At 36.2% G+C, this 27,215-nt stretch overlaps 1 protein-coding gene across 2 annotated transcripts; it reads right to left on the reverse strand.

Moving 5' to 3' along the window:
* Positions 1-26,899, reverse strand: LOC149781584 (uncharacterized). Of its 2 annotated transcripts, none has more exons than XM_089935630.1 (4): positions 26,811-26,899; positions 19,864-21,059; positions 15,761-15,945; positions 1-9,679 (listed from the first exon to the last, which is right to left on the reverse strand). In XM_089935630.1, the coding sequence occupies exons 2-4, from the start codon at positions 20,783-20,785 to the stop codon at positions 8,972-8,974; spliced, it is 1,815 nt and encodes a 604-aa protein (XP_089791756.1). In that variant the 5' UTR covers positions 20,786-21,059; positions 26,811-26,899; the 3' UTR covers positions 1-8,971. The 2 variants fall into 2 exon arrangements, with proteins under 2 accessions (XP_089791756.1, XP_089791757.1); XM_089935631.1 differs by lacking the exon at positions 26,811-26,899 and adding an exon at positions 26,179-26,800.
* Positions 26,900-27,215: the final 316 nt, after the last annotated feature.

The raw sequence follows: 27,215 nt of genomic DNA on the forward strand, positions 1-27,215 counted from the left end.
TGCTTGGTAAGCTATAATTGAAGCATTAACTCAGGTAAAGTTTAAAACCGTTTATACAACACAATGGCAAATTTTGTTAGACTAGTTATCGGAGATCTTTTCTACTCAATTTACAACATCATATGAATAACTTTCCTGCTCTTGAATTCTAACAGTAAATAAGTCTTTTCAATGAAATAATTGCTAGTTAGGACAAATTTCACAGTTTTGTCCCATACTGTACATGTTTTATCCACTAATTTCGGCCTCCAGACCATTATAAACAATACAATGCAAACTTTTTTGTCTTTAGCAGCATTGTGATCAGCATAACGGTTATTTAGTATAATTATTTATCAATAACTGTCACATATATTATGCTAAATTTAAAAAGCAGAAATGAGTAAATAAAAACAATGAGATAAACTAATTCTAAAAACTGTAAACCATAACACAAACCAATTGGAGAATAAACTGACTTCAATCTTAACCATCATTTCTGAGATTAGCATTTCTCCAAGAAAGAATTTTGTGTACAAATAATGTGATAGAATACTTATCACAATAATATTCTTATTGTTCATCAATAAAACAAATTTTCATATTAACATCTAACATAATAAACATCATTATAGTATTTCTTATTTTAAATAACTGTATGTAGGTATAACACAAAAAGAGTAATTCATCCTGTACTAAAACTTCAAAGTATCTTCCATACATATACATTTTACTGCATCTTCCATTTTATATTATCAGCTTATACAGTTAATAGTCAAACCGATTTGAAGATATATTTGTAGGTAGCAAGCAAGATATTTTTCTGGATCCAAAAGTGTTTTGTATAAAATAATATGTACATTTGTGAGAACTGGAAATATCACTCTGAAAATTAAGCTGCAACAAATCTTTCACCTCTTGCATATAAGAGAATGATGTACCCTTCTTCACACACCCTGTGCCAGCAAAAACGTAACTAATGCCATAATGAAACAATGTACTGTAATGTATAATTAGTCATAATGAAAAAACAGATGTAGTGCAGTTGATTAATTTTCAAATTTAGTATGCATGCAAGAAATATATCCATTTACATTACTAACCATGTTCCATTCACCCTTTCAACAAACCAGTGTGAAATGATAGTCTGTATGCCTGGTGCAGGCATGTTACAGCAGTGATTTTCTTTCTCCAAACTGTGAATTGTCATTGTGGAAGTTCAAAACTGGCAAACAATAAAACAATACAATTTTTATGTCAAAGAAAAGTTGTACTTTATAATATTTTATTTTTAAACATTTCCATGCCTGTATCTTGGCTTTGCAGAAGTTTTCATTCTCTAATTACCTAAAATAATACCCAGAATATGTTGTCAGCAGTCACACCCACTGTCCCTTGGTCTACAGTCATGTCCACTATCATTGGTCACTATCAATCATCAGAAATCTCTAATATAACTCTGTGAATCATATCAGGTCATTAGTTTGTAGGAATGGATCATGCCTGCAGAAAATCCTCCATCCCTGATTTGTAGTGTCATTAAATATCAAGAGATGTATGCACAGGTGCCATCAGTTCAAACTTATGTGTTGTTTAGTTTATGCTGGCAGCACTAACTAGTTTTCTAACTTACTATGGTTAATTAAATTTTTCTCCCAATGAGTTTTGACACACTGTATTTACAGTTTTATCTCAATAAATCACTTCAAATGAAACATATTATATGTGTCTAATCGGTTCAAACATCATTAGAGAAGACAACACTTAATTTATTTTACTGAATAAGTCAAGATTCGTCACATTTATATGTGTATCATGAAGTACCAAAACATTTTTGTCAATAATATTTTCACTTTGGGAATTTTCCCCACCAAAAAATGTTCTAATAGTTTCTGCCTAAGGGAAAGATGCCACAATTATTCCCCCCCCCCCCAGTAATGCAATATCCCTATTTCTTATCTGCCAATAAAAGAAATATATCAGAGTTATGAGTTAAAGTCTACCTTGTGAGTTAATTTTCCTTAAAGGATTCATAATACACAATTTGCATTCAATATATCTGTAACACTGGAAAATTTACAACCTACATTTTTTTTCTTCTACAACTTTCACTACAATCATATCATCTGTGACCCTATCAGCATTAATCTTTTTCTGTGATGTCTCACATGCTCTGCAGCAGCATAATCCACAAACCTTGCAAAGAACCTGTGATATACTAGTGCTTCCACTGAAAGCATTCATCATGATAAATGCAATCATCCATTTTCTTCACTGAGCATGCAAAAGTGTCAGAGAAACTCTGCTAAAATGAAATGATGCATCAAAAGTAGGTCACTGTGACATCTTTTTGTCTGTGATGAGCAGCACCTTCAACAATGAATACAGCCATCAAGTCTCATGGCTGTAAATATAGATGTCAGAGAAAATGAACTAAATGCGAAACCATAACACTGACACCTATAACAACAAACACCCTGCCAGAAAAATACATCTTGCATGTACTTGACTGGCAGAACAAAAATTATGTGCAAGTTCATAGCTGGCAAAACTGAACATCTCAAAAATATATCTGTTGCCAATAAAGCATGATATTAGGATATCAATTGTACCATTATTACAAATCAAAGTTTTACTGAAAAATCACATGCTCCTGTCCCATAAAGTGAAATGAAAATAGCAAAATGTCTAACAAATACAAAACTTTTCATAATTCTAACTTCAGATCATAAGTCTATTAATGTTTATATGACCATCTGTTCAGAAGGAGTGGTGATAAGTTCACCAAAGTGGCACCAGAAAAAAACATGTTGGACATTTGACTGGCACCTTTTTGATTTAGGACTAAATATGTCATTATAAATCTTTTAGTGAAAATCTTCTGTTATATAACCATCCATTCAGAAGCACAAGCTATAACAAGATTTCAAGATGGCCACTATATCAGCCATACTGGATGTTCAAGGGGTACCAATTTTCAATAAAGGTAAACTAGATCGTGTGTGTGTGCGTGTGTGTGAACAGAATTCACTCATCTACACTTATCCCCACTTAAATTTTTACCTCAAAGTCACCTAATGATCCAAAACCAAAAAGTCTGATCCCCTCCAAGAATTATTTGTCTTCTCAAATGTAATTACATGAGATACAATGTAGCTGACCACTTCCTGTGTATCCATCTTATGAGCGCTAGTTATGTTATGAAAGTTGCAAAACTAAATTAATGATACTTCAATAGATCAGCACATATCGAAAAGGCAATAAAGAAGTTAATGCAATTAAGCTCTCACGAATCATGGTATTCAAATGTTACGAGCTAAGGATCTAATTTTATGTTATTATTATTATCGTGTGCAGTGCAGACTCAGCCATTTAAGAACATCAACATCAGCAACATACACAGCCTGCAGTCCACTGGGGAACTGTCAGTGGACAGTTGTTCACGATGAGTTACATGGTCTGAAAAGCTCAACAGCAACAGGAAGAGTCAGCGGCATGGCCCCATCGGACAAGGTTGACTGCACTATGACCATGTCTTGTCAGAAAGTGGTTCAGTGTGATCCACAGATGACGTAGAAGGTTGAAGCCAGGAGGGCAGACAGATGGCATAGCTACAAGGGAGTGGTTTACAAATTCTGTTGAAGACCAATCAACACTCCATGCCGAAATAGCTGTCATATCCTCCAGCAACAAATCTAACCAGATTGGGCATCTTGATATCAAACAGACTGCTGGATGTGAGGTGATATCCATGGACAGTGGAAGTTTCTCACTGGCAAAGACCTTAGCCAATGCCTTTGTGGTTGCTTCCTGGCGATGCAATGTGGAGGAGGAATGTTGCTGAGTACTGGCAGCCATGGTAAAGGAGTAGGACATAGTGTTCCAGATTATGCACAATGTTGTGTTGAGCTGGACATCAGTTAACTTAGTGTGGGTTGATCGAGCCCAGACAGGGGCACAATACTTGGCTGTAGAATAACAGAGGGCCAGTGTTGATGTCTGGAGTGTCTGAACACTAGTGCCCCAGGCTGAGCTGGCCAGTTTATGGAGTAGGTTATTTCAAGTGCCAAGTTTTGCTGCATTTTTCTTCATGTGGTTGTAGGATGTCAGTGATCTGTCCAGAGGTGTATAGACTGGACAATGACCACAAGGGACAGACAGGGAGTGGCTGCCTTGAATATGGATCTTTTTCTTTCAAAGGAAAGAAATCAGGTCTTGGAGAAAAAAAATAGGATCAGTGTTTAACAATGAAAAAATGTATGCTACAGTTATACCATGAAAATCTATCATCAATAGGTGGTAGGATTCCTCGACTGGGATGCAGCAAGATGGTATAGTGACTATGCTATGCTCCAGTATGTCAGTGTACTTTGTCAATGTCCAATCTACTTTGTGAAGAGCTGTGTACAGTCATCAGCTGAGTTCCAATATGGATAAGTACTGGTCTGTGCAGACTTTGTGGGAAGTCAACTAGAACAGTTTGGCTTACTTGCTGAGCATGGTCACCAATGCAGCTGACTCAGCAGAGGTTCAGTGAGTAGTCCTTTTGCCATCTTGCAAAAAAACTAGATATATTTAATTTCTATGGATGAAAACATATCTGCATAGATGGTTGTAGAACTATTTCTTTAACACATACCTAATGTACAATTGATGATGATACTAATACATACTGCTATCCACTTAAATCTTACAGAGTAAGAATATTCACAAACTTCTCAGACTTCCACCTTGAGCAGAATGAAAATCAGGATGCCAAAGGAAAGAAATCAGGTCTTGGAAGAAAAAAAAATAGGATCAGTGTTTAACAATGGGAAAGATGTATGCTACAGTCATACCATGAAAATCTATCATTTTTCCACTTTCATCTTTTATGCTTATATATAGCATTAATTTAATGAACACACTAAATATATCATAAAAGATGAAAATGGGCAAATAATAGATTTTCATGGCATGACTAAAGTGCATTCCTCATGTAATTTCTGCATCACTTTTTCTCTCTTTGAAGGAGGTGCAGCCATGAATCAAAAGGTATTTTTAGATTTGTTTGCTCTTTTTACAAATTGTGATTTGGGTTTTTTAAAAATCAGAAAATCAGAATTTTTGGATTTTTTAAACAAAAATTTGGAATAAGAATGAGTAAATCAGGAGGCAGGTCTGAATATGTCATACATTACATCCAACTGTAAATGAAAAGGGCAATAACTCTTACATAAGAAAAGTACACAAAGCTTTATCCATATATGCATCTTTATGTGCTGTCCATGTGTCCCAAGATTCAGAACAATTCATAAACAAGAGTCCCTCAGTGGGACAAATACCAAATTTCCAGGAATTCAAGATAAATGAAAAACCATTTCTTTCTCAAAACTGTTGAGTGCTGAAACCATCTGATATTTTCAGTGATAACAAATTTTCAAATTAGCTCCTGTAGTAGACATAATGGATGTCAGAATGGCATAATTTTCTTTTAGGACCAATGAGACGTCATAAGAAGTTTTCAAGTGGAAACCCAATGCTAATAAGACTGCTCAGAAGTAATAATAAAGGCTGTCATGGTTGCTACAAGGGACATAAAACTGGCACCATTTCCATTTAACGGAAACAACTAGACAGCATTACAAGTCTTTTGTTGAAATCACAATGCAAACATGACCAGCCACCTAGGAAAAGTAGCAATAACAAGATTTTCAAGATGGCCATTGTGGTGGGCATACTGGAAGATTGACAACATTTTTGCAACCAATCTCACATAAGAAGTCTTTCAGTGAAAACTCCATGCTGTTATGACCATTCATTCAAAAGTAGTTTTAAAACTTTAAGATGGCACTGTAACAGCTATACTGGATGTCTGAGCAACACCATTTTCATTTGGGACCAATCAGACATCATAAAAAGTCATTCAGCAAGAACCCCATGTTGATATGAGCACCAAATGAGGAGTAGTGATAACAAGAATTTGTTATGAAGGCCACCGTGGTGGTCATACTAAACATCACATCTGCACCATTTTCATTTATGACCAACCAAACATCGTAAGAAATCTTCTGGTGAAAACCTCATGTTAACAAGACTTTCTGTTCAGGCTAAGAAACAACAGTAAGATTTTAATGATGGCTGTTGTGGTGGCGATACTGGATGTCAGATCAGCAAAATTTTCATTTAGGATAAACTATACAGCATAAAAAAGCTATTAATAGAAACCCAAAAGTTGATATGACCATCCATTCAAGCAGGAATAAAGATAACAAGACTTTCAAGATGACCACTATGATGGCCATACTGGATGTCCAAGCAGCATCATTTTCAGTTCTGTGCCACCTAGACCATGTGATGAATGTGTATCTGTAATGTTTATGGCAATCTGCCAACTAGGTTAGAAGTAGTGATAAGAAACTAACGAATGGCATACAACAGATTATATCATAAGCTCTCTTGATCTATGAACAGGACAGCTAAAAACAACAAGACAAGACTAACTGTGCAAATACAGTTATGGCAAACTCTGTATTAAGCGACATGGCAAAAAGGGCATTAAAATAATTATGGGAGAAAAGTGATTTCTCAATATATACATCTTCAACTGATGACTACAATGGTTCCTTCTTATGCAGCCCCACTCACCATTGGCCACCTCCTCTACAAAGCTGGTTTTCTTGGCACTTACGAGTTTATATACAAAAATACCCATTGGTGATGGCCACCAATCTGATGCTGTGTGCAGTCAGCATTTGAGGCAAAAAAATGTCAAAATTTACCTCTAAAAAATCTAATTACAACCACATTATCTGTGGCCAAGCCAATATTTATCTCATATGATAACGTTAAGTAATCCAATTATCTCTAATGATGTCTACTTCCCAATGCCAGGTTTTTGTTACTGAGAGAAGTGTTGGCTAGATCATGTACCAATACGGTTAATATTATATCATTTTCTACAGCCACCAGGAAATGGGCTCAACAATGTTGTGACAGTGCTCTCAGCTTCACACATCTGTGGAGTTCTTCTCTGTGATGATTATGATCTGAGGTAATTGTCAAGATCATAACTTGGTCAACACAGCCTAAATATAGACTTTGTGGATTCAATCATAAAAAGGAATGAACCTGGAACAAAACTGGGTACCAGACCTAGACTGAAAAATCATGTGACAGTACATGTATCAATTCTTTATAAACATGACATTTCATCTACTCTACAAAAGTTTTGTCTGCATGATACAACTGCAGTACAATTAGCAACAGAGGAATACACAATCACATAACTTTAACATGTCATCACATAAATGGAAACTTCTTAGTTTAGAGTAAAAAGCAAAAGTTATTTGACTCAATGACAATGAGATGAGTTCAAGAATTCTTTCTGAAAAATAATGTTGGAAAGTCTCAATTAACAACACGATAATAGATAAAGTAAATATTATAAGCAGTGGGAAAATAGAGTATAAGGAAACAGAACGATTCTAAATGTCAAGCAATGTTTGTGCCAAGATCTAAACATTTCTGAATGATTTTGAAATGCATGTGCCAACAATACCCCACTCACATTTCATGCCTAAGAATCAAGAACTATTAATGGATGTTCTATTCTTAATACAAAAAGAACCATGTAATAATTAATGTTACTTTTAAATGAAGATACTAAATGCACTGAAGTTATATGTAGCTTTCTTACTATATATATATATATATATATATATATATATATATATATATATATATATATATATATATATATATATATATATATAAACACACCCATACTGCTCACAAATACAGAGTCCCTCTCTGGAAAGGTCACACCTCTTATAAGGCCACTTTCTCAGTGCAGAAGGGGTGGCCATATTAATGGGAGACCACTGTAAAATATTTACCATGTTTCATGACAATTCAGCAATAGGAGTCCCTCTACGGGGCTGACATTCTACTGGAAGCAAGGGAATTTTCAGGAATTTAAGATAAGATCATATTTGTTCCTTTTAACTAATGAGTGTTGAAAGTCACTGATATTCTTCACAAGAACAGGATTTTCAAATCAGCTGCTGTGATAGATTCATCTGATGTCTGATTGGCACCATTTTCATATGCTGATATGACTTTTTGTTCTGGAGAAGTAATGCTAACATTTTCAAGATGGCTGCTATGGTAGCCACACTAGATATCAGACTGGCACCATTTCCGTCAAGGACTAACTAGACATATGAAGTCTTTTGGTGAATGCACAATTTTGATATGACCAACCACCCAGAAGAAGAAGGATTACCAAGATTTTCAAGATGGCCACTGTAGTGGGCATACTGGATGTCCAAGTGACACCATTTCATTTAGACCAAGCTAGGCCATGATGAACGTGTTTGTAAAATTTCATGGCAATACATAGCAAGTAGTGTTAATAAACTTGGGCTAATGGACAGATGGATAAATGACAACATACCATGAGCAGTTTCGCTAAACATAGCAGGACCAGTTTTCTTCATTAGATTGTGTCACAATAAGCTATAAACCAAAAAATGCAACACTCAAAAAACAACAATGTGGAGGGGTAATTACCTTTCTTCTTAAATGTGCATCATCAGGTGATGACCATAATATTGCTGTGTTTCAAGGCGATTCGTCAAAAACTGCAGGACTAGTTACATTCAAAATATAGTGTCATAAACTGTTACAAGACATAAAGGTAATTAACTCAACAGTCATAACAGATCTGTTCTCATGAATGGACAAAGAGTGGACAGATGACAGAAAACAAGCCATCCTATAAACGCTTCTAACTCACGACCATTATAGCAAAATATTCCAGGAACAAAGTGATTTGTCAATATGTACATGTTATGTTATGACCAGACTTTTTGCCAAGTTTCATGGTAATCTGTCAAAAATGTGAAACTAGCTGCATTCACATGTGCTGGATAGCAAGACAGATGGATGAATTGATTGACATGCACGAGGATTACTATATACCCCCGCCTCTGTGGAGGCGGGGGTAAAACTAGCATTTGGATGCAGAACCTGCATTGTGAAAATGTCTCATTTCAGGAGAACACAGATGAGGCATGGTTACAGGACAAGATCCAATGATCTGGTCACTAGATGCATTTGAAACGGGTACCATAGAAGGGTGTCCATGCTGCAGCATACCAGATCGTGACCTCAGGCCAATGTCAAGAGGACCGAATATGCTCTGAGAGATAGACTGAGAGCCTGTCTGGGGAACAAAATGAGAACCAGCCTGTGAGATGATGGAAAGTCCAGACTGAGAACTGTGTGATGTTACAGCTGGATGGACAACTTGTAATTCGCTTTGTAAGACTGACTGAGATTGACCTGACAAGACATGCTGAAGGCCAGTCTGTGCTGGTATGGTTTGTGATTGAGAAAATTCAATTGTTTCATGAGTAAAAGACTGTACACACTTTTCTAATAATTGTTGTGAAAGATCCTGTGTTGCATTTGGAAAGTTTACTCTGGATGAAGGCCTTGATATATTTCCCATCATTTGAGTTGCAAATCCTTCCTGCTGTCCAAAAGCCCTCTCTACAGATCCCTCTTTCTTCATGCTGGGTTCTTTTTCTTCATCTGATGAAGAGGGTACGGTAACCACTGGAGATTTGGAACTAAAATCTTTTTGTTTCTTTAATCTCTTCTTTTTTGGTTTAGACGGAGCATTGGGATCCACTGTTTTGATGTGTATATGCATCTGAAAATAAAAAAATAAATTACAAGACTTAATATGTGTGTGCTTTCATACATGCATATCTTAGAATACATGTATGTTCAAACAATAGGAGTGAAAAGATACAATTCTGCTACATACTGATACACATCACGACACACAAACTATAGTTCGACATTATCAATACATAATATCAACTTGTCTTTTCATCTTTAGAAGGACTGTCAGTGGTAGGGTAGTGCCGTTTTATGTGTTGACATATTGACTATTTCCATCATGCAGATTACTGACAGACACAATCTTATCATGTTGTTATATCTCATTCTCATACTTGACAAGACCTGAAAGAAGAAAACAATGGACACTTCCAAACACATTACCAGTTAGTTGTCAATCACTATAATTAGTTAGCTGCGAGTCACTTTAATTCAACCATTCAGATCAGATGCAGGTTTCATCTTGGTCACCATGTTTTGCATTACATGAATGCATTCAAAACATCTTAATAGCAGATTTCGTATCTTCATTTAAATTTGGAAGGTACCATGGTTTTATCTTCAAAACTGAAGTGCAACACCTCTTGTGCATAGAAAATCTTATCTTGAACAAGTCTGAATGTTCAAGTAGACATAACTAACAACCAAATCCTTGACAATGTACTTCTTGCAGATATAAACAACTGCCATGGCCACAGGCACTCACTTCTGTCAGTGATAAAAGGAAATTACTGACAGCACTCACATTATACAAATTAAAAAGGTGGCTATAGCTTATAACTCATATTGTTTGGAATCCAACCCCCAGTATGACACAGCAAAAGTCTAGCCTTCAGATTCGATCAAGTAGACCAGACACAAAGCACAGATAAATTTCATGTAATAGTGGTTATCAAATTATCAGTAAAATACTTTAAAACATTTATGGGGAACCAATCAGGAATGCCTTATTTAGATTTATATATGTTATCAATGACTGAATATGCTGACAAGACAGAATAATTAGCATGGAATGGGTGGAGGGAGAGGCAGATTTCAAACAACATCAGTTAGTCCACCTTGCGTTAATCTGCAGAAGGTCAATGAGTGTTGTCAACAGATTTTCTTTTTTAGTGACAGAAGTTGGTGCATGTGCCTGCTATGGTTGTCTCTGATGCGTTCTCACTTTAAAGGAGAGAATAGGACAAGCTGCAAACGTGGTCTTTACTCACAGCACCTCCAATTGAAACAGAAACTTATCTACTCTGTTTCTACATTTAAAAAAAAGATCTTCAGATGGAGTGAGCTCAGATTTTTCCAGGTCTGGCAGAAGGCCAAGCCTAGTGTCACTATGGACCAACAGCATAACAGTATTTGCCCGATGGACTCTAAACAGACATTGTGGATCAACCTATTGGAGGATAGGGATATATATTGACCATAAATAAACAGTAACTACTCCCATGACCCTCTGCAGAAGCTAGATCATGCATGCAAAACCTGAGGTACTTCTGTGTGAAGGCATGATAAAGATGTGAATATATCCATCCTAAAGATCAATGGAAATCATCCAATCACAAAGTCTTATGGCATTCCTGACTGAGGCTGTGGTCTCCATCTTGAATGGTTCCTGTTAATGAAATTTGTTTTGGGAGCAAATGAAAATAAAATGGGACTTACCTCCCCCCCCCCTTCTTTGGAACCAGCAAAATTAGGGAGTATAAGGCTGGAGATTGTTCATTCAACATCCTCTCAGCTGCACTTTTCTCAAGAAGGATGTGAATCTCTTTAAATGCACCAGATTTAAGTGGTGGAAGAAAATGTGGGACTGTATTAGATGAGGGAGATCCCAAAATGGAAGCCAAAAGGTATCTTTTATTACAGAAAGGCCCCAGCCGTTGACCATTACAGCAGATGAAGCATATGAAAAGAGGTTTAATCCCATTTCATTGGAAACCAATGGAAGAGGTGCACTCTGTAGGAGAGAAAGGTGATGGATGATTTGTTTCTAAGCTTAAGTGTTGAAAAGCCTGGATGAGATGCAAGTGTCTGGTGTCGTTGACCTCTCATATCCTGAGTTGCCTAGGAGGGGATGAGCCTTTCAAAGAGTGTCTCCAACCGGGAGGTGGGGTGGGTGCCTTGGTACTGCTGAATCTGTCAGCGAGCTATTTAAGCATAACAAAGTGAGGATACAACAATGGATATGGTCAAGAGTTTGCTCCAGAAAGTTTTTCCAAAACTGGAAAGAGTCAACAGAAACTTAAGGTTTGTGACATAGATCACTGGACTAATAGACAGAAAACCATAACAACTAGCTCTCTTCCTCTTATGCCACCATTAGCAATGGGGTAGGGGTCTCAAAAGGAGGGGGTACCACATTGGTCTGTTCTGTATCAAACATGTGCGTTTTTATAGGGACAGAATGGACATCATCATCCTGCTCTCTCCTGAGAGGCATAACTATAAGATCCAATGCATATCTGTTGTGGGGAAAACTTGGTGGGAAGAGGAACTTAAACTCACAACACCTACTGCAGAGCTAATGAACTTCCCAGCCTCCCCAAAGCATGAAACAGCATGGGTGGGGGCTCTGCCCAATCCTCATCTCTGTACTCTTTTGCCTGGTGACGTTATACCTGGTGGGCAGGCAACTCAGACCTGTACAAAGGCCTTATCCAAGATTTCAGACTTAGATCTAAGCTCTCTCCTTACTGGGAGGCTCAATCCTATTGCCAACAATAGGCCCCAGGAACTGAAAGGATGTTGCTTCCCCCTTATGGGAGACACTGCCCACTTCAGTTCACACTGAGGGTGCTGCTTCACTATTTCAGATGGCATAACTCACTTTTTGCCCTTCTGCATGAAACTAGTATAAAATTGAGGGTGCTGCTCCTGCTTCAAAGGGGGTGAACTCTGCTATATCCTTTCTCACATGATGGGAAAGGTGCTGCTCCTCCTTAATGGAAGGGTACAATTCACTCGCCACCCATTTGTAATCCCGCCTTGGATGGTGCGACTAACCAAAAGAGTCTCTGAAGAGGCCTAGGTGATCTTTCTATGTGTCCTGAGGGACTCGGAGAATGAGAACCACAAAAATTCTGAACAAGATGAGGAATGAACCTTCTTTCTCACTTCGTAGGTACATCTACGCTCAGCATGATCACAGACCTTGTCCAAGATCAAAGGGGACAACCATCTGTTCTCTAGCAGCCAGTACAACATAAGAAAGTTGAATGTGTGTCCCAGGGGGATTTCCTGTGACTACAACTACCCACACTCTGATTAGACATTGTTCCTGTAAACGAGGATATTAATACAAAAAAATAGCTATGCAACAAAAAGTAAACACAAAGTGATGTATGGACTAACTCTACGCTGATATGATAATTTCAATGAGAAGGGGTATAATAAAAACTTTATGAAGAATATGCACACAAGAGATATCGTCATTTTGCTTGTTAACCCACAAAGCAAAGGCAAATCTTCATTAACACAAACAATCTAGACAATCATGATTACAGCCATGTGACCAGAAAAAAGAATGGAGGGCAGAATGCATGGGCAATGTGTCTAAAAGGAATCCCATAGGCAATCCAGTTTCCAGGAATCTTCTGATTCACCCTAATGGGAAGATTGTCATGGTATTTTCCACCTGGAAAAGTACCAGTTATGCAACAGACTCTGGTATGGTGTTACTGGTATTAAAAACATGATTCTTTTTGCACTCCAGAACCCTGCTGACATGTTCAACTGTTTCTAAAAACACAATTTCTAGCAAATCTTATTCAAAAAAATAAATGAGATACCTTTCTTGACACCACAATGTATACCAATAACCAGTAGCTTGTTTAATTGTGATTTAAAAACTTTCAAGCTTAATGTCATCACCCTTGGGCAGTGTATATGGTCATATAGTGTCATCACCCTTGGGCAGTGTATATGGTCATATAGTGTTATCACCCTTGGGCATTGTATATGGTCATATAGTGTCATCACCCTTGGACAGTGTATATGGTCATATAATGTCATTACCCTTGGGTAGTGTATATGGTCATACAGGTGATTATAAGATAAAATGTCATCACTGTTGGGCAGTGTATATGGTCATATAGTGTCATCACCCTTAGACAGTGTATATGGTCATATAGTGTCATCACCATTGGGCAGTGTATATGGTCAAATAATGTCATTCACCCTTGGGCAGTGTATATGGTCACATATTGTCATCATCCTTAGGCAGCATATATGGTCATAAAGTGTCATCACCCTTGGGCAGTGTATATAGTCATATAATGTCATCACCCTTGGGCAGTGTATATGGTCATATAGTGTCATTACCCTTGGGCAGTGTATATGGTAATATAATGTCATCAGCTTTGTGCAGTGTATAATGCCATTAGCCCTGGGCAGTGTATATGGTCATATTGGTGATTATAAGATAAAATGTCATTGCCCTTGGGCAATGTATATGGTTAAATAATGTCATCACCCTTGGGCAGTGAATATGGTCACATATTGTCATCACCCTTGGGCAGTGTATTTGGTCATATAGTGTCATCATCTTGGGGAGTGTATATGGTCATACAATGTCATCATCTTGGGCAGTGTATATGGTCATATAGTGTCGTATAATGTCATCACCCTTAGTGTATATGGTCTTATAGTGTCATCACCCCTGGGCAGTGTATATGGTCATATAATGTTATCACCCTTTGGCAGTGTATATGGTCATATAATGTCATCACCCTTGGGCAGTGTATATGGTCATATAGATGATTATAAGATAAAATGTCATCATCAGAGATAAACAACCACCACTCCACAAATTACTTAACTGACTGACCATCTGACAATAGCTATGTTAAAAATCCAAATCACACACACACACACACACACACAACCCTTTGTTGCTGAGTTCGTCTCCATTTTCGACATTTACCATCAGAAACAAATCAGCATGAATCTTGCTGCCAATTGCAAAGTTAACTGTAATCTTTAATATTGATAGCTGAAACAATTTCAATAAAGGAGTACAGTATTATAACTTTTAATTTTACAACAACCTCAGCTTAACAAACATCAAGTTCTTTTGCTCTACTTCATGTAACTGACATTTGCAATTAATGTGATAGGTTCTCCAGCAAAGCTCAAATATCCACCAAAAGCAAAGTTGCCATATTTATTGTCAGATGGTCAGCTAGTTAAATAATTTGTGTAAATTAAATCTGTGTTTTCAACACCATGGTGACAACACAGTATTCAGAGAAAGTCATTGCTTTGTATGAATTAAATATTGGTTCTGAGCATGTGTTAGACAAATGTGAGGGGTAAATTTGACATTTTTGGACAAAAATGCTAGCCGCATGCTGCATCAATTGGGTGGCCACCCACAAGGGATACTTTTGTAATCAAACTTGTTGTCTTGAGACGGCTGCTAGTGAGGTGGGACATATAAAAGGGGGGACAACAGTATTGACAAGACACTCTGGAGTAATGTATATGATTCACTGACACATCAATACAGCCCTGCGCCAAGGCTGATGCAGCTTTCTGAATGCTTAGAAAAATTTAATATGATCAGTATAAATTTTAATAATAGCTTCAGGTCTCGAATCCATGCAAAGATGAACAATAATGACACTTGCATCACCTTCAAACCCTCCAATGAACATCAGACAGCAGATTTTATAGCCTGGATGGCAACCACAATGTTTGCACATTTTCCCACATTTAAATCCACATCTCAAAACATACTGATCTCCTCCAAGGCAAATGACTTTCTCTGAATGATTTTTTGTCACCATGGTGATGGAAACACATATTTAATCCTTTCATAGTTGGACATGGTAGCCTACAAGATATGAGGATTTTCTGTGGGAGATAATCTTTTCCTCCATGATCATTGATGCATGGAATACCTTGTCCCACCATAGTTTCATGGCAACTGTACTAAAAAAGCAAAAGTCTGAAAATGTTTCATTTACAGTTACCTAGCATGCATGCACAAAACTGTAAAAGAAAATTTTGGCCTGAAATTAAGCTCAAAATGATTAACTTTTGAGCTGAATAATATGAATGTACTTGTGACACTGAAAACTAAACACTGACTGTATTACTGGTCCTAGCTTACCTTCAATGTGTGGGCCTTCAGACTGCTTTCATTAGTGTAACTACGCTCACACACAACACAATGGTAATTTTTGGAGGCCTCTTTTTTCACCTGTTCATCATGATTTCGCTGGTGGTGCTGCAAATTTGACAACTGAGCAAAGGCTCGCTTACAACCTGGTTCTGAGCAGCTGTAGGGTCTTTCACCTTGCAAAGAAAGTAAGTTTATGTTAGGGACTGACCGTTTAATGGAAGAATGGGGTAATTTTCTTGTTTTTAAATTTCTAACCATCAAATAACTTTAAAAAATATATTCTTCATCTGAGTTGTTGCAAAATCAGCCTTTGTTATATATATTATATCAATTACTTCCTAATTCCACCATAACTGAATATTTAAAAAAATAATATTTTCTGTCAGCAGTTGAAATTTGCTATCCAAAAGTACCTAATTTTCCTTTTTATTTTAAAAGTGATATATTTGTACACTGACCTAGTTCAAATACCAGATATGAAATATTTCAAATGAGGTATGATATCTGTGGATACTAATTAGCTCCATCCAGTCACAAGTCATACTAGAATAAACAGTTATCTGTACTCCAAGGAATTAATGGTACAATTGTGTCAAACTCCATCAGTAATAAATGGGTCCAGACACTGCCCTTGGGAAAAAATAATAATTGACACGGAACCATGAAATATTCAAAAAGGTCTTTTTAATTTGGAAACACATTCTGAAATTACACCCCATGGTTGAATTTTAAATCAACATCGAAGAGATCTACTCCTACTCAAAACAGGATAGACTGCCCACTCTGCAGATTGGTAAAATCAAAGGTTGCACCAAATGTCTCTACATTTCTAAGTTAAAGCTGGCTCAAGATTATGCATTAAGTTATCTATGCAGAAGTGGATTAAAATAAAACCTGTATTTTTAGTCAAAAACTTGATCTGAATTAAAATGAAACTGTACTCTATCTTGTCATATAAAGAAACATACAAAAATAATTTTAAACCAAAGAAGTTAACAAAAATGTTATACAGTAATAAGGATGTAATACCAATGATTCATCTGAGCCATGTTATACAATAATAGGGATGTAATACCAATGATTTTGTATCCCCAAATTCATCCAAGCCATGTTATACAGTAATAGGGATGTAATACCAATGATTTTGTATCCCCAAATCCATCTGAGCAATGTTATACAGTAATAGGGATGTAATGCCAATGATTTTGTATCCCCTAATTTATCCGAGCAATGTTATACAGTAATAGGGATATAATACCAATGATTTTCTATCCCCTAATTCATCAGAACCAAGTTATACAGTAATAGGGATGTAATACCAATGATTTTGTTTCCCCTAATTCATCCGAACCATGTTATACAGTAATAGGGATGTAATACCAATGATTTTGTATCCCCAAATTCATCTGAGCAATGTTATACAGTAAAATGGATGTAATAACAATGAATTTGTATCCCCTAATTCATCCACGCCATGTTATACAGTAATAGAGATGTAATACCAATGATTTTGTATCCCTTAATTCATCAGAGCCAAGTTATACAGTAATAGGGATGTCATGCCAATGATTTTGTATCCCCTAATTCATCTGAGCCACGTTATACAGTAATAGGGATGTAATACCAATGATTTTCTATCCCCTAAATCATCTGAGCCAAGTTATACAGTAATAGGGATGTAATAACAATGATTTTGTTTCCCTTAATTCATCCGAGCCATGTTATACAGTAGTAGGGATGCAATACCAATGATTTTGTATCCCCAAATTCATCCAAGCAATGTTATACAGTAATAGGGATGTAATACCAAGGATTTTGTATCCCCTAATTCATCCGAGCCATGTTATACAGTAATAGGGATGTAATACCAATGATTTTGTATCCCCAAATTCATCCAAGCAATGTTATACAGTAATAGGGATGTAATACCAAGGATTCTGTATCCCCTAATTCATCCGAGCCATGTTATACAGTAATAGGGATGTAATACCAATGATTTTGTATCCCCAAATTCATCTGAGCAATGTTATACAGTAATAGGGATGTAATCCCAACCATTTTGTACCCCAAATTCATCTGAGTCATGTTCAGAGGTCTCACTAGGATTTTAAAACTTGGAGTTCAGTACTCCTATTTTGGGAAAAACAGGAGTCTCACCAGCAAAAGTTGCAGTTCCCTACCAGAAGCAAATTGTGCATACCTGAAATGGCTAAACTTCCAGATAAGCAGAAACAGTGGTTGCCATTGAGTTTAATTTTCTAACTTCTTTACAGCACTGACATATAGCTCTTGTTTGTCCATTATTGTAAGAATGAATTACATCAGGCAAAGGAAAGGTCTTATTCCATGCACTAAGTTAGATATCACACATATTGTTCCATATGAAATGTCAGTTCTAGCAATTTCTAGCACTCTGTTGAATTTCATTAGAATCTTCGTCAATATGCCGTTTAACCCCAAAAGTTATCCAAACTTGCAAACAGCATTTTGTTAAATTCTCAAAATGTCTTGATTTCATGGTACTACTTATTTGGCCACACGTGGAAACGAACACAATAATGAAAGCTAAAATTGTTCATTTGATGTACTCTTATACACAAGTACATCACTGGGTCATTCTGCCTCTTAATTCAGTCATTGTAAATATCAGCACATTTTCTCAACCACTCTGCAGCTAGTCAAGTCTTTGAACTTGCCGCCAAGCTATCGGGTCATGTTCATCAGACGTACCCTTACAATGATAACATGTACATATGGGGGTCTTTCAGCCACTGAATTTTCTGATTGTAAATATCAGCACAGCTAAAATGATCAATTGATCAACACATTTTCCCACTCAACAGGTGGTTGAAGCAGGACATGCAAGCCCCTGAATTTGCCATCCAGCAGGTTGGTGCATATGGAGGACTCCTGTATAAATGATTTTCTGTGTCCCAGATAAAAAAATTGCGTCCAAAAAAGCACGATTAAGAGTTTCCAAGACCTCTGATGTTAAACCGTGGGATTTAATCTCATTGATTTTGTATCCATTATTCTTTCATTGTAGCCATGCTATACAGTAATAGGGATGTAATACCAAGGATTTTGTATCCCCCAATTCATCAGATCCATGTTATACAGTAAAAGGGTGGCAATACCAATGATTTTGTATCCCTAGATTCATCCGATCTATGTCATACAGTAATAGGGATGTAATTACAATGATTTTGTATCCCCAAATTCATCTGAGCAATGTTATACAGTAATAGGGATGTAATACCAATGCTTTTGTATCTCCTAATCTTTCATAGAAGCCATGTTGAACAGCACTAAGGCTGTAATACCAATGAGTGAAAACATGCACTTTTTTTTACTACTGAAATTTGCACAAAAAAAATTATTTCACTAATATGTTGCAAATTTAATGTAAATGGAGTACTGTTTTCTTACAGTAAATTAAACGATACATGTTTTAAAACTAGAGTCATAATAGGTAATAGTATGTGGAAATAATCCTAAAATACATTATATGACAATGCAAAACTTCTGCAAAGGGATAACATTTTCTACCAAACACGTATTCAAGTTGAAACATTTATGTATTGTATTTCTCCCCGTTAAAAGAAAATGCTCAAGGATGAGACAACTCACATTATACAATATTTTGATAATTTATTCTTGATATCTTGGTCTGAAAACAAACCCACCCACCTCCTGCAAATTTTTCTTTGTTTGCTTCCTAGTTTTATCACAGAAGAAATACTTTAAGCCTGGCACTGGCTCAGATCTTGAGAAAGGGCCCATAAAAGCAAAAAGATGCAAAATTCTTTGTCTAATTACAAGTTTTCAGGTAATTATTTGTACATGTGGCAGAGATCATTTCATCAAACCTTGAACTGGTTGCACAAAGCCAGACTTAATGAGGATTATATAATTCCCATATTTGCTCTAAACAGTATGAGGATAATAAATTTGTGATCTTTTGAATTTGGTGCAAAACAATATATCGGCAATATCTTACATAAAATGAACTAAACACTGTCAATACCCAATGCAAATGTACCAAGATAATATACGCCTAAAATGTAGGTCAGTCTGAACAACTAGTATACCTGTGTGCGTCCGCAAGTGCTGCTGTAGATGGCAAAGTTGCTTGAATGTTCTGTCACAGTAGGTACAGACATGTTTTCGTACGCCTGAATGCACCAGGCTATGCTGAATCAACTGTGGCTTGTTTTTGAATGTTCTGAAACAGACTGTGCAGGCATGTTGTCTATCGCTATTCACTGGGCTCTGGTCTGTACAAGAGCCCTGCAATGAATTACGACGCCGACCTCGACCACGTGAAGATGGGTTTTGACCCTCTTTGTTGTCAGGATGCAACACTGAATCAGACGATGTGGATGAGATACCAGGCACCATTACACTAGCCACATCTTTTGTTGGAGATTTGTGAGTATTCTGTGACTGAGGATGGGAACCTTGCTCACCCTGAAGAAATGTACTTTGTACCAATGAACTTTGTGTGACTTTTTCATGAGAAAAACTATGAAAGCTTCCTGACGAAGAACTTGCTTGATGGCTTGATTTGGGTGATGACATTTGAGATGATACAGAATCTGACTGTTTGTATGTCCCGGTACTGCCTGTAGGTGACACCTCTGAAAAATGAGCAAAGGTCAGTGGTTCTGACTTTACATGTGACCATAAAGCTGATGGCCTTGAGAGTTCAGTTTGAAGCATTTGTTGATCTTCATAATCGGATATGGCCGATATCTTCTCTTGAGAAGCAAACATCCTTTCAACAGCTGGGGACACAGACTGATCAATAGAGGAAATCCTATACAACTCTTTTGATGCATGTGGTCTGATTTCAAAATGAGAGGCATCTTGATTTAATTTGGCATTTCTATAAAAATTTACTGCCATTTGTGACTGTGAGAACTGAGGCTGGGTTTGACTTGCTGACTGTGACATGTCAGACTGAGTTTGACTGATTGGAGGAGTATTTGCTGCCTGATACTGAGATTCCATTCTCCTTGGTAATTTGTACAAATTAAAAACTATAAGTGGCACCTAACTCCTTCTGTATTTCAGATGGACTGGTTTAGAAGATCTTCTCTTGTGTCCTTTTCTCCACACAAGATGGATTAAGAACTGCCTGGAACCAAGCTGCATCAGACTCCTGCTGTATTCCAGATGAAATGGCGCTGAGGCTCTTCTCTTGTATCCTTTCCTACACACAAGCTGAATAACAACTCCTTGGAAGTACAGTCTATATTGATTCTACTTATCTTCCCTCAATCAGCTGAAAAAGAATATTTCAGAAAAGTCATATGCTGTGAAAAAACTACAAATACAGTAATTACTGACTATAAGTATATTGCTGACTGGACATAAAACTGACTGATTAGACAGACAGCTTGAGGGAGGGAGATCTAAACTGGCACTAGGCAGACAGACAAATATATGAAGTGATAGAAAGATAATGTTGCAATTACTAACTGCCATGTTAGTCTGAAAAGAACAAATTCTGTGAACTGACCAAAGAAATACTATTCAATAATGACTAAAGTTGAATAGACATATCTAGGGTGAAACATTCCTGACTGTGGATCTCTTCTAGTATACAAGCCAATAGAAGATACAAGCACTTTTAAAAGCAAAATTTGGTAAATACCAGTACTTGAGAAATTCCAATGCAAACCAAAGAATAAAAGACATATTTCATTCCAATTAGAGTTCTGCAGTTGTTCTGAAATTTCATATATGAATGAAGATATAAAATATATCTTCAAAAGCACTCCCTGTCTTAGTATAATTGCCAATGCCAGTCATAGAAAGGATTTAAGAACATTAAGAGTTTCATCACACCCAATAATTATTAAGTCTGGTTAGAATGTAGGAAACAAACTGCATTAAAGTAAAAGTGAACTAGTGTAAATAATGGTCTCGAAGCTGAATAAATACCATTTTGTCTTGATCTTATTCTGAGTCTTATCTTGATCCTTATTTTGTCTTAATCTGTCCATACCTCCCACTTAGAAAATCTTATACTGATCCTTATTTTGTCTTAATCTGTCTATACGTCCCACTTAGAAAATCTTATACTGATCCATATTTTGTCTTAATCTGTCCTCTATACCTCCCACTTAGAAAGTCTTATATTGATCCTTACTTTGGCAGAAAAAATGCATCCATAAACAACTACAATTAAAAATGAAGACTTAACAACTGTAAGATACCAAGATAAATATGCATATAATGTAATCTAAATTTGATTATCTTTTCCTGCTGTCTAGTTCCCTACAGGATCTCTTCTGAGCATTTACGGGTACAAAGATTTTCTGCAGACATTATTCATTGATTCATTTATGTAACAATGTATGTATATGCATTGTGTCTTGTACTGATTATGAGTTTTATGCATATGTCAAAAAAATTAAGTTCTGTACTGTGATGATACTGACAAAGAGAGAGAAGAGTGGAGAAAGAGATGCATAGAAATATCTGTTGAAGCCTCATGACAGATAAACAAAGTGAGAGTTACATCACATACTGAATACAATGAAAGTTACGTACATATACTGTAAACAAACGTTTCAGAGCCTAGATTAGTAAAAGATGCCTAATCCAGTTTTATATAATACACAAATATGTGGAAGTGAATCAAATTTAATCCAACTTTCATTTCACCCTCTCTCCTTTTTTTGTCCCAAATGTACTGGGGGAAAAGCATATTCAGTTCATTTTCTAAACATGTGGTGGAGGAACAAAGATGGTTCATTCCAAAAACTGGTGACTGAACAAATAATTGGTAAATCTTGAGACTTACAATCATTTAAATTAGGAAACGCTAATAAAAGCATTTAAATGAAAAAATTTAATCCTTTAAAAATATTGTTTTAAATGATATTATTTATGCTTTATCACAATGGAAAAATGAACTATCTACTATTCAAAAATATTTGTTGCAAGGATCATGTATGAAAATGGAAAGGAGAATACTCTGATCAAAAGTTTGAGGACTGTACTTTGTCACAAGTTATTAATGAACTTTATGAATTGTAAGAACTTTTATCTGCCTGAATGTTCATGAATGTATATTTGTATGGCTAAAATGTTGGAGTACCTTACTTTATGCAGTATAGATAGTGTACCTGTTTGACAAGTTTAAAGTTGTCCTAGACACATTGTACATTGTTATGTATGAGTTGAACACATTAGGGTTAGCAAGAACTTTGTATATCGAGGGTTAAACTGCTGAACTACATGTAGGCATTCTCACTACAAGATTAAAAGCTGTGAAAGCAGTACAAACTTCATTTACCCATACTTAGGCCATTTAAGGATCTAAAATTAAGATAACTGTTAATATACCTTCACATTTCTACAGTATTTTTATTTCTTGCAATTTTGATACAATATTATCAAGATATAAAGTTTTTATTTATGACAGTTGAAGAGGTATTGTTGTACTAATAGTTTAATATCATGTGGAATATTTCATATATTGCAGTTTTATATATTGCAATAATTTTTTTTAATGCAATGTCAATACCTATTACTTTAAGTTAATCACTTATGCAATAACTATCAGCACAATGTCTAACTGTAAATAAATCGGGGTCAAAACACCTGTCCTGTATATTGATGCAGTTCATCATATACAGTGTAGGACATGATAAATTATTGATACACATATGAACTTGATGGTCTTTTCATCTTTAGAAGGTCTGTAAAGGTCTGTAGGTGGTGCCCTTTCATGTTATTTACTGGTTGTATATTGAATATGCAGATTACAGACAGACATATACTTAGCATCTATTGATATGCCATTCTCATCCAGGACAAGATAACAAAAATACCTTCACACAAACTACTTGTTAGCTGTCAGTGATTTTTATTCAACATTTTCGACAATTCATAGCTACTCAATTTGATCAGATGCAAGCCTTGCTTTAGCTACTAGCCAGAGTTAATTTGATCAAATGTCTTTACTTTTTAAATTTTTTTCTTTCTTATTTATTTAGATGATCTTAATCCAGATATGGAAATATAGTTTTGTAGCACATGATCCCACTGAGCTAATCTGCTTCAGAAAAAAAAAAAATTGTGTCCTGTTTTAAATTGTGATTTAATTTGGCGTTGTATTCCACCTTTTATACATTTGCTGAAAGGGTCATATATTGGCAGGCATTCTTGTCCATCCAGCATGTACATCCAACTCTACCGGTAATTTAACACCATTTTTGGGCTCAAAATTAGCCACTGGTATCTCCATTAACACTTTTCACAGCTCCAAAACATCTGATATACTTTATCACTTAAAATATTATTATCATCATAACTATCATCAGTCATTATGTGCCAAATTAAATCATCATATAAACACAAACTAAGCTAGAAATCAACCATTTTAGATTTTCTAGGCAGACCATATTTTAAATATACACTTGTAAAACATCCTTGATCTAAGGTTCAAATTAAGACATAATCCTTATTCCTGGCACAGAGTACCAATCAAATTAAGCGCATTTATGTCAAGCAACTAGCAAAGCAAATGGCAAGACTGTTCCAGTGGCTTAGTGGTTAGAACATCTGCCTCAGATGTGGGAGGTCACAGGTCTGAACCCAGCCAGGTCATACCAAAGTTGTATAAAAATGGTACTATCAACTGCCTCGCTAGATGCTCAGCATTAATAGGTTATTGTAAGTTCTGGTCGGCCTGTTGTCAGGATAATGTGATTGGGTGGGACATCATGCTACACGTCTGTGGAATGATGACCCAGTGCTACACATCACTTTAAACTGACACACTGCAGACATCGTAGCGATATGAGTGAAAAATTGTTGAAGCTAAGTTAAAAATCCAAATCACAAACATGCACATGCAAACAGCAAGTTTCAGGTCAAATTTCATCAATGTTGTAATTTTCAATTAAAGAAAACTAAGGCATATGACTAATAATCCAGTGTGGACTGTATTGTTCCCTCTGTAGGTACAGATGTCTTTCCCTTGCGGGCAGGCATAATTCAGTCTTGTGTGGATATGTGTTGTACCCTGTGTAGGTACAGATGTCTGTCCTGTGTGGATGACTATTATAATTCCATCCTGTGTGGACATGCATTATTCTGTGTGCATAATGACCCGAGTTTCAAACAATATAACTAACCCTTGATATATTTTTCTTTGAGTAAAAGATTTGTACCAATAACATTACCTTGAATTAAATGTGATGAATTGATTCAATGAAGTGCTAAAAATGTAAATTTCTGCATAACTTTCCTGCACATCGTTATTATTAATGGCATGTTTGTGTAGAAATGTTGCTTACTCTCCCTGAACACAGATTCATAGACAAGCCTGTTGTAAATTATACTGGTCAATTTGTGGCACACCTAGTCAACAGTATGCAGTAGCTCTGCTGGGAAAAGTAATATAGTGGTCCCTCTCTTATACAACCACCCCTTCTGCACTGGGAAAGCGGCATTAGAAGATGGGTGGCCTTTCCAGAGGGGGAGTCATTTTTTTGTGAGAAGTATATGTAATGTACGTAGTAAGAAAGCTACATACTTCAAAGCATTTAATATCTTCCTTTAAAGTAACATTAATTATTAAAAGGTTCTTCTTGTTATAATTATAGACTTATATACATTAATAGTTCTTCTTGACATAAGCGTGATATGCGAGTGGGTATTGTTGTCATGCACATTGAAAAACCATTGAAAAACGTCATTTAAATTTTGGTACATACATAATTTTCTTTCCATTGCTCCATTTCCCACTGCTGCTGAATAACATCCTTATCAGTTACGAATTTGATTATTCGAGTCTTTTCAACATAAAATTGTTTTATTCGAGTCTTTTCTACATACAACTGTTTGGCAAGTCCCCCCTCCCCAGATGTCATTGTGTATAATAACCGACTTTCTTCTAAAATAATAGTCTCCGATTATGTGATGACAAGTTAATGTTTGGTAATGATTTATTCTGGTGTTGCAAACTATATGACATTTAATTATACAGGTGGAAATTTCATTAATTGGATGAAATGCTTTCTTAGTAAAGGAAGCCATAAATGTGCTGACACATAATTTTTCGGTCTTTGTCTGGTACTCTGTTTTGTGCAAGCTTAATTTCTGTGTGTGTTAATGTACAAAATCCATTTTTAGCCTCTGCTGACCCTGTTATGATGACAATTACGTCTGGTTGTAAACATGAAAGAGAAGAACTCAACAGATGTGTGAAACCCAAAACTCTATCATAACATCGTTAAGCCCATTTCCAGTAAATGTCAGCTTTTATAGAAAATGATACAATATTAATCTTAGAGTTACATGTACTTTTAGTCAACACTTTTTCAGTAACTAAAACATGACATTGGGAAATATGTATCGACGGTAGAGATAATCTGAATACTTACCTTATGTCACGATATGAATTATAGGTGCTGTATACATTTGACAACCGAAGTGGCCGCTCGTGAGGGGAACATTTTACATTTTTGTACTAATATGCTGGCCGCGTTAGACGGGTGGCCATTCTTGAGGAGTACTTCTGAATACAAACTCGTCGGTGCCAAGGGATTCTGGCCGTAAGAAGCGGATGACCGTTGTTCAAGGGGGGCGTTCAAGAGGGGGACTACTGTACTAACGCTTCGATTAAGTGAATATGTGTGTTTAAAATCATATTGACAAGCTCGGATTTCGAAAGGGCAGGCCAAAACAGTAAGCACTGGCACTATGGGAGTGCGTGCGTTTTCGATAGTTTCCCATTCCTCTGACTTAAATGAGTCTATATGAAAAGTAGACGGGTTAAGTGCTGCGATTTTTAACTGACAAAAAAAGGAGTGATTGCCGACCTAAAGTGACGCTTGCTTTTACAGAATTATACCCCCTCACGTATCAACCTACAAGTCTCTAAAACCCTTGGCCTTTTGGTACAATGCATGTTATCTGCAGATAAAAAGGACGTCTTTCTATATGTCATGCTGTGTGTTCAACACTTTACTGGTCAAAAACAACAGATAATAGAAAAGATGAAATAAAAACGAACCAAATGTTCCCCTTCCGGATTCCATCTAATTTTTAGAGAGTAGGGTTCTGTAGCTCACATCCGTAATAGGAATCATAATATCTCTGTTCAGAAGCACTTAACATCTGTGCTGGGAACCAATAGCTTTACCTAAAACTGGCTTCGAAGTAAATTTGAGTCCGGAACGTATGACATTATTCCAGATGAATCATTATTATTATTATTATTATTATTCATTACCACACTGCTGATTAAAATTAAAAATAGTATCATTGCCCAATTATTGATAAAGCAAAACTGTTGGGTGCTTGTTACTGATGTAGACCATTTGATCATAAAGATATCATATTTAACATTTAAGAAAATACCCTTTACTTTTTTCTGATTTGCCTTAATGAAATCGAAAATTTTCTGATGAACTTACAT

This window comes from Sinohyriopsis cumingii, chromosome 15 (genome assembly GCF_028554795.1).
Source record: "Sinohyriopsis cumingii isolate HCF-2022 chromosome 15, ASM2855479v2, whole genome shotgun sequence".
Taxonomy (NCBI): Eukaryota; Metazoa; Mollusca; class Bivalvia; order Unionida; family Unionidae; genus Sinohyriopsis; species Sinohyriopsis cumingii.